This window comes from Palaemon carinicauda, chromosome 6, assembly GCF_036898095.1.
Source record: "Palaemon carinicauda isolate YSFRI2023 chromosome 6, ASM3689809v2, whole genome shotgun sequence".
NCBI classification, from domain to species: domain Eukaryota; kingdom Metazoa; phylum Arthropoda; class Malacostraca; order Decapoda; family Palaemonidae; genus Palaemon; species Palaemon carinicauda.
Genome location: NC_090730.1, coordinates 84586145 through 84596144, shown reverse-complemented (window position 1 = coordinate 84596144; position 10000 = coordinate 84586145). Strand labels below are relative to the sequence as shown.

General features: G+C 30.0%; 1 protein-coding gene across 1 annotated transcript in view; it reads right to left on the bottom strand.

Annotated features, from left to right (window-relative positions):
• The window catches only part of LOC137642590 (peroxidase-like), a 170493-nt gene that overhangs the window by 33184 nt on the left and 127309 nt on the right, over nucleotides 1-10000 (bottom strand). The window contains exons 2-3 of the mRNA XM_068375281.1: nucleotides 5140-5223; nucleotides 431-562 (exon numbers count right to left, since the gene is read on the bottom strand). Of these exons, the coding sequence (XP_068231382.1) occupies nucleotides 431-562; nucleotides 5140-5223 (216 nt within the window). The remainder of the gene's footprint in view (nucleotides 1-430; nucleotides 563-5139; nucleotides 5224-10000) is intronic.

Sequence of the window (10000 nt, the reverse complement as noted above, 5' to 3'; positions counted from 1 at the left end):
AATGTTACATTAGTTTGCTCCAAGACCTACAAATCTAGGTTTGCCTATCGGCAGTGCACTTAAGAGTGCAATGTGGGAGTTTGTTTCTTCAGCTTGCACATAGACATCACCTTTACTCTTTCGATGATAAAAGTATGTCAACTTGTCATCTAAAGTTTTATCTGCAAAACCTTTAGTCATAGGATGTTAAATCGAATGTAATCTACAATTTTTATAGATATTTTTCATCTACTAACTGACACTTCCTTATTGTATCAGGTGATACGCCAACAAGAAAAAATAGAATGAGATTGCATATTCTAAATCTCTGATGGCTAAAAAGATATATAGCAAAATGGCAGAAATGGTCCAACTATAAGAACACGAAAATCTGCCCAATCATTTTAGAATGAAAAGAAAATGTAACGACGAAAAGAGAAAGCACACTTACTGGATACCGTTGAATACACCAATGGCATGATCTCTGGAAGACGATTTACCCGGTCCTGGGATTAAAAGGGCACAATGACTGTTGTCAGATCGAGGTCCTGCTGAGCTAAAGCTTCGGCCGCCGGGATGGAACCTGAAAACAGAGAGAAAAGAGGTAAATGGAAACTTGTAAGGTGAAAATAAACATTAAAAAATTCCAGACGTGCACATTAATAAGTGGAATGACCACAAATGTACTTCATTACCAAAGCAATGGCAGAAAGGTATATTTTAAGCACTACTATATGCAGAATAAACAGAACAGCAAGGATCTAAATGATGCAAATGGTGACTAAATGAAATATGCTACAAGTACTGTACAATTTATGCCCACTAGTAGTCATTTATGATTTACTAGTTTTCTTTTGTTTTTGTAAAATGAATTTATGATTAAGGCGTCAAAGCCAATTACTATTATTGTTGTTGTGTTAGTGGGTATGAGTTGAATTTTCTTTTGGATGTATAACTGGTTCTTTTTAATTTTCTAGTGTGATATGAAATAGTGTACTCGGTATTATGCAACATAATACTCTCACAGTCTCTCTCAAGCGTAATCGATAACCAAGATACCTTATAATAATCCAATATCCCTAAATGTCATTCGTAAGGCGGGGTCACATTAATTTTATTACATCTAACATTTCTTTTGTTCCTGGATTCTCGTTAGATTGCATTAATGGATTTTGAACCAAATGGCCGTGTACTGGGGCCTGGGAGGTCATTGACTTGTAGAATGTAAGATCTGGAATCGAGTGATATTCTACTTTTTCATCAAATGTGATTTTGCTGCCTTATTTCAAGCCAGACACCCAATATAATTCCTATGCCTTCATTTGCATAGGATACACTAAATCGTGGTTACATGTTACTCTCTTGACTAAGGTACGTGACATTTTTAGTTTTTTAAAACAATAATTCTCTTACTTGAATTCAAGTGAATTTTAACGTTTTAATGAAAACAAAATTGTTTCTAGGATAATATGAAATCAAGGCAGGTGTTTCTTGTTACCATGGACGTTCTGCTAAAATATTATTGCCATTAAATTTTCGGGTTAACGTATTTTCTTTGGAAAATTTAATCAAACAATTTTTGTCTAAGTTGCAATAAGATTCCTGTAGTGGTCATACAACAATAACCAAAGTGAATAGATATACACATATAAATACAATTCATAATTATACTTATAAAAAAATTAAATGATGTCTGAAAGAGGTAAGCGATGAACTGTTTATCCAGAAAAACCATAAAATGACAAGTAAGGAATTATTTTGAATACCAAATATGGAACGACCCCTCACGACCAGACGCCTGAAGACAAATTGTTAAAAAGAAAAAACATTAAGAAATATTCCAAATGCCAAGAAAAACATGTTCTTGATTCAAGTATTTAAATATGAAAAAATTCTGAACTTGATTATCAGGGAAGTACTGTTGGCAAAAAAGAAATATTTTCAGTCTCTAGTTAGAGATCAGACCTACAAAATATCATAGGAGAAATTTGGGCAGCTATCAGTTACATCAAACATAATGAAATGGACACGTAAATAAACCGGCCCTTTGCTTGTTACGTCTTACAGCATTGTACACTGAATAACGTATATATTCAGACGCAATAATATTCCGTATCACAATAAGGAATAATTGCAATTATTTGAACCATTTTACAATCGCAGCTTCTTTTCAAAATCATTCTCTCTCTCTCTCTCTCTCTCTCTCTCTCTCTCTCTCTCTCTCTCTCTCTCTCTCTCTCTCTCTCTCTCTCTCTCTGTTCAAAGCAAGTTTTTTGGGGGATGAGGTTAAACCCCTGGCCATCTCCGGTCTGTCGGAGACCGTCCACAGTCCATTCTATACCAAGGGCATAGTTCACTATAAAGGCAAACTTAAACTTAATGGGATTAAATGGAATATGTCTTAAGCTTGCCTACTCGCCCAGTAATCGATCCAGAGATGATCGCTGGTCTCAATGGCTGCGTGTATAAGAAACCCTATAATATATATATATATATATATATATATATATATATATATATATATATATATATATATATATATATATATATATATATATATCATAGTGTGGACAGGAAAAGTGTTAGTTCCTGATATCCTTTTTATCTCTGCGTTCATTACTGCCTGTGACTACATCCACCGAGTATATATATATATATATATATATATATATATATATATATATATATATATATATATATATATATATATATATATATATATATATTTATATATATGTATATATACATATGTATATATATATAAATATATATAAATATATATATATATATATATATATATATATATATATATATATATATATATACATACATCTATATATATACATATATATATATATATATATATATATATATATATATATATATATATATATATAAATTTTTACATATATCTGAATAGAAAGAGAGAGAGAGAGAGAGAGAGAGAGAGAGAGAGAGAGAGAGAGAGAGAGAGAGAGAGAGAGAGAGAGAGACTTCTTCATGTCAGCGTAAAATGTTTAAGAATATTACAGTAATAAATTGTCTTTTAAAAAACAATAAGGAGGTTAATGTATGAATGTTTCAGTGAACCAGTAAAAATCAAAGGAATTAAAAAACCTTTTTTGTTGACACTTAAAACACCAATTATACTTATCATTTAACGAGGTTTAGCGTTTTCAAAATCAACAATAGCAAATATCTTTATTGCTTTTTGCAATAAAAAATAACATTTAATTAATATTTTCATGTAATCAAGCAAAAACATAACGCTTCTACCCTAAACAACTCGATAAAAGTCGTGAGGTAAATGACAAATCAAGGAACCGGTGAAAAAAAGAAGATAAGAAGAGGAGGCAAGTGGCTTGCCTTGAATGCAGAGGAAGACGTCGAAGAAGACGCCTAGTGCTCGTTCTAGCCAGGGTGAACAAGTACAGTATACAGGAGAAGGAAGGGTTCTGCAGGTGGTTAGCCATGTCAGACAGAGGGGTTTCTTTATTGCGATTACCTCCTTTCCCGGCGTAGATGGAGTTAGAAAAAGGTGGAATGAGAAAATATAGAGGAAACAGAAGGATGTGTTAGCGCTGCCTTGAAAGAGATACGGTGTTATTCCACCTGAGGTATGTGGATTGTTTTTGCGTTAATTCATAGATCGTAAAAGATTTTGACCTTGGGGTAGACCAAGGGCCATTGAGTATATTTAAAGGACCTTGGTGGTAGACCAAAGGGACATTGAGTATATCTAAAGGACCTTGTGTTAGACTTGGGGAAGTCGACATTTCCTGTTAGAATCAGGGTAACGAATAGAAGGATGATGACTCCACAAGGACACCCATGGATCTTCGTAGGATTACTTTATGTCTTTGTTTTAAACTTGAAATAAAAAAACGAAATGCATTTGGGTTGAATCCATTAACATGTGTTGACATGGGCGACGAACTCTGTTCATGGTGTTTAAATCACTAACGTGGGTAGCAAGCAAGTAAAGACGAAGAGCATAGAAATACCTAAAACCTTCATTCTTTTTCAATATGAAGCCATTTCCCTTAAAAGAATTACGCTAAAAAAGAATTACACGAGTAGCTGTCACAATCATCCTTAACCGTTGAATACTGGATGAACATCGTGACGTAAATCTTCCACATTAGTCATTTGTACATGTAAATTTAAGATTCATCACTAGAGAGACAAACTCGCTCCCTAAACACTTTGTGATACACACACACACACACACACACACACACACACACACACACACACACACACACACACACACATATATATATATATATAGATATATAAATCATTGTCATCAGCCGTAGCTAGTCCACTGCAGCACAAAGGCCTCAGACATGCCCTACCATTCCCGTTTGTTTATAGTCTTTCTATGCCAGTTTATACCAGCAAATTTTCTTAACTTGTCATTCCACTGTCCTCTTTTCCTACCCCTGCTTCGTTTGCAATCTCTAGGGACCCATTCTGTTATTCTTGTTGTCCATCCATTGTCTCTCATAATCATTATATGTCCTGATCAAGTCTATTTCTTTTTCTTACATGCTGTTATAATATCCTCTACTTTTATTTGTTTTCCATTGCTCTTTGAATTGTAACTAGGTTAAGTTCTAAGGCTCCAAGATTCTGAAGTATAAGTTATTGCTGGTAGGACCAATTGATTATAAATAAAATATATATATATATATATTATATATATATATATATATATATATATATATATATATATATATATATATATGTGTGTGTGTGTGTGTGTGTGTGTGTGTGTATGTATATATACGTTTACGCTACTCCGGTTTCTCATTAATCAAACTAAAAACAAATTATAAAATTCTTTCTTTTCAAGCTTATGGGATAATACTTTTGGACATGATCCAATGTGGGCTCACTAAATATCAACAAGGCTAAAATACTACTTTAAATATTATGAACACCCTTCTAAAATTAATAACACACCATGGTCTGCTGAATTGCCCCAAACGTTTGCATCACAAATACAGTATATCATAATAATTACATTTTAGTCCGTGCATCATAAAATGAGATTCATATCATGCAAAACCCAAAAGGAAAAAACTGAGATTTCCCAAAGCGTTTGCCTTGAGAGAGACGAGAAAGAAAGAGCAAACAAGATGTTTTAGAACTTACCCGCCATGAATAGGGGGAGGAGGGAAACCCGTGTGGAAGGCATCTGGTTTAACCGTTATCGCCGTTAGCGCGATCAATAGTAACCTGCAAAAAAAAATAATAATATTTTTAATACAAATCTACAATTAAACTTGATAACCTACGCATAATAATAATAATAATAATAATAATAATAATAATAATAATAATAATAATAACCTACAACTCAACATTAGAACCCATATGAATTATATAATAATAATAATAATAATAATAATAATAATAGTAATAATAATAATAGTAATAATAATGATAATAATAATATCAATTATAACCTACAACTCAACTTGAGAACCCATATGAATTATATGATAATAATAATAATAATGATAATAATAATAATAATAATAATAATAATAATAATAATGGATATACCAGCAAATGGAGTTTTTTCCTCGTCACTTAACACAAGTTGTTGAAATACAATAGTCTTTAAAAGAAAAAAAAATGAAGACGTAAATGATATAATCGCCCATTCATTACTTACTAAATAAATTTAAATAAACAAAATGCTGCCACTGAAATAGAACCTTTTTAAATCATAGGCGACCATTACTCGTGGGTGTTTTATAAAAGAAAAAGAAAATAAGATTACTGAGTACTGCACAGTTATTTAAGAATACTCTCGTTTTTCTTAGAGTGAAATTAAACTGAATACTCTTGATAATGTTAAATTCGTGAAAACGATCTCTGCAGCATGTAGACTGGATTCGAATTCTCTGCTCGAAGGGAAAACTAGATTAGCTTAACCTTCTTACACGTAAAATGTTGCAGTCAAATGACACCTTTGTCCCACAGGGGCTCTGGGTATAAACACCCAACATTAAACTTGATCTCTGCTTTTCACTGAAACTTCAATTCATTTCAAGATCTTCAGAATAAACAATCCTCAAAAACAGATACAGATAAAGTTTTACAATTATGTATATAGATAAATATCTATACAAGTATATGATCGTGATTTTGAATAGCGAACAATACAACACAACGATTATGTTTGCAAAAACAAACGCGATTTCGAAAACTAGAATAACAACTTTCTATGTTTTTATTTGATTTCATATGGTTGGGTTTGTTGACTTTTTTTTAAATTCATATAGGAAAACACATACACACACATAAACATACACACATACTAAATATATATCATTCAGTCGTTAAGCACATACTATATCAATTGATAAAAATAAAAATGGCGGGAGGGGGGGGGGGGGGGAAGTTCTCAAACGTATACATTGAACCTTCGAAGCAAACATTCAAAACGGTGTTACAAGTGGGAAAATTCTCACTAATTCTAAAAAAGGGTATTCAATACAAAAAAAAATAAGATAATAACTAAATGAAGAGGCATACACACGCACTGTATTAGTTAGAAACTGATTTTCTTTTCTCACTCCACAATTTTCACACCATTAAGAGTTTCGTATTGCAACAAGCATACACGATACATCTCCTTGTGCAACATAATCAATAGGTACGCCCATCGGGGCAAATGATTATTGCTTGGGTCTGAAATTGCACAAATAAATAATTCGCTTTTGCTTAAAGCGTTACTATTGCAAGAAACTTGAGTGCGTGCCATATCACGCACATCAATCAGCCGAGAGGCAACAATTGTATCAAGCAGCAGGTGATTCAATAATACAGTCGTGCTTATTAGGAATCGGATTGGATCGGAGGACGCAAGAACAGTTGCAGGGAAAGTGAAAGTGTAACACTGTTTTCATTCAAATAGACTTAACGATATTTGGATGGTGGAAACATTAGAAAATTTACAATATTGAAAATCAAAGATAATGTGGAGCTAGTCATATCTACGATTCATAATTAGAGTCAACGAGAGATGTGAAACAATAATAAAATGTATCAAACGATTACCTATACGTGGATTCATGTATATATATATATATATATATATATATATATATATATATATATATATATATATATATATATATACATGTATATATAATATATATTATATATATATATATATATATATATATATATATATATATATATACATATATATACATGTAATATATAATATTATATATATACTATATATATATATATATATATATATATATATATATATATATATACTATATATATATATATATATATATATATATATATATATATATATGCCCTTACTATATGCCTTAGATTCTTAAAGACCTAACACATGGCAAAGAGCAAGCAATCTAGCCCAATAGATAATTGCAGGAAAAATATAAAAAGGTAATTCCTTTCTTGGTTAACGAGCCTAAAGAAAGAAGAATAAAACGTATTAAAATCGCATAAATGTATACAGTACATACAAACAAACAAACACAAACACAATATATATATATAATATATATATTATATATATATATATATATATATATATATATATATATTATATATATGTATATACATAAACAGGATATATATGCGTATATGTTTATATATATATACTATATATATATATATATTATATATATATATATATATATACACATATATATGTATATACATAAACAGGATATATATGCGTATATATATATATATATATATATATATATATATATTTATATATATATATGTATGTATATATATGTACGTATATATATATACATATATATATATATATATATTATATAAAATAAATATATATATATATAAATACATATAAATATACACACACACACACACACACACACATATATATATATATAATATATATATATATATATATATATATATATATATATATATATATGCATATACAGTATTTACACACATATATATATAATGTATATATATAAATATATATACATATATATATACATATACTGTATATATATATATATATATATAGTATATATATATATATATATATATATATATATATATATATATATATATATATATTATATATACAGTATTTACATACACACAGATATATATATATATATATATATATATATATATATATATATATATATATATATATATATATATATGTGTGTGTGTGTATATATATATGTATATATATAATATATAAATATAAATATGTTTATATATATATATATATATATATATAGTATATATATATATATATAATATATATATATATATATATATATATATATATATATATACAGTATGTGTAACTTCTTCCACGAGTTCGTGCAGTAGTAAAACAATCCATGAAATAAAACCGGTCAGAGTAAAAAGCAAGAAAACTGTTTGACCATAAATGAAAAAATGAAAAATCTGGTAATAGCCGCAAACCTTCCCCGAACGAAAATAATTAAGATTTTTAGAAGTCATGTGCGTAAAAGACGTTATAGAATGAAGCCTGTAATAAAAAAAAAAAGCTTCATCCAAAAGTTCATGCTCTCCTTTTCAAACGCTTTTAGTGTTATCCAATTGCTAAATAGTCTTTTGCCTCTTTAATTCAAACTCAAATATAGACGAAATGGATGGGGACACTTGAACTGGTAACTGCAGTAGCTAAAGAAAAAGCCCCTGCTGGATCCCGGTAATTATGTCCCAAATGATTGTTGTTGCTGGCTAGGACCAGGTCAGGGATTCATGTTTCGTAACATCTTCGTATCTAAACGTAGCACTAACCGGGCAAACCTGATTGATGTGGAAAGAGCTCGGCAAGGATTGTCTCAAGAAAATTATGAGACAAGGGCTAACGAATATGATCTCTCATCAGCTCTTATGTTATTTAATTAAAGAGAGAGAGAGAGGAGAGAGAGAGAGAGAGAGAGGAGGGAGAGAGAGAGAGAGGAGAGAGAGAGAGAGAGAGAGAGAGAGAGAGACGTTAATATTGCAGTTAAGATTTCTCTTTTGTCATTGCCATAGGCTTTCTTGGTATAAGAACCAAAAAGAGAAAGTATTATAGAATATCAAAATTGAAAGAAGAAATGAACTAAAAAACACGGAAAAAAGCACCATTTAAAAAAAAAAAAAAGTTTTTTTTTTTATAAACCATGATAAAAAGCAGGTAACCGGGAATGACAATGTAAAATTAGAAAGTAATCTGACTCATAAAAAGTGAAAAAAAACTTACTTTAAAAAAGTGACATTGCTAAAACTCATATATACCCCACCCCTCTCTCTCTCTCTCTCTCTCTCTCTCTCTCTCTCTCTCTCTCTCTCTCTCTCTCTCTCTCTCTCTTTAACGTTGCAATTTGGAAAGACTCAGCCTATAGTTATTCGTTCTATTCTGATTATAAATGAAAGCTTTCACAGCCATTAACACTTTTTGTAGATTATGATGACTTGTCAGACGAAAAAGATTATAGCATGGTCGATAATGAAAAAATATTTTGGAAACGTCTACGTTGTCCATTGTATTGTGCATTGATAATTCGACGATGATATTTTTTTTTCTTTTTTTTTTATAAAAGCTGAAAGTTTCTAGCTTATATGTTACTGCTCCCCCTCCCACCCCTACGCAGTACTTGGGATTGCAAAAATAGAAGTAAAAATTGGGTAAAGGAGGTAACAAATTAATCCCCTAAAATTATGTTAGAAAAGCAATGTTTTAATTCTTGTTATATTGCTCATAAAAGCATAATACTAATATCTTTTAAGTATATAAACATATAGTAAGATTATAATAGTAGTTTATAACTTTTTGGGTGTCAACTGAACCGAGAAAGAAGCAACAAGCAGCCACGCAAAGCATTGGACTTACAATCAAGGACACATATAGTAAGAAAATTTAATAAAAAAACTAAACGATAATTATATTTCAAATGATGATCGAAAGGCTAGAATCTTATTTTTCCTGATAACTTTTATTTGTATAATAAGT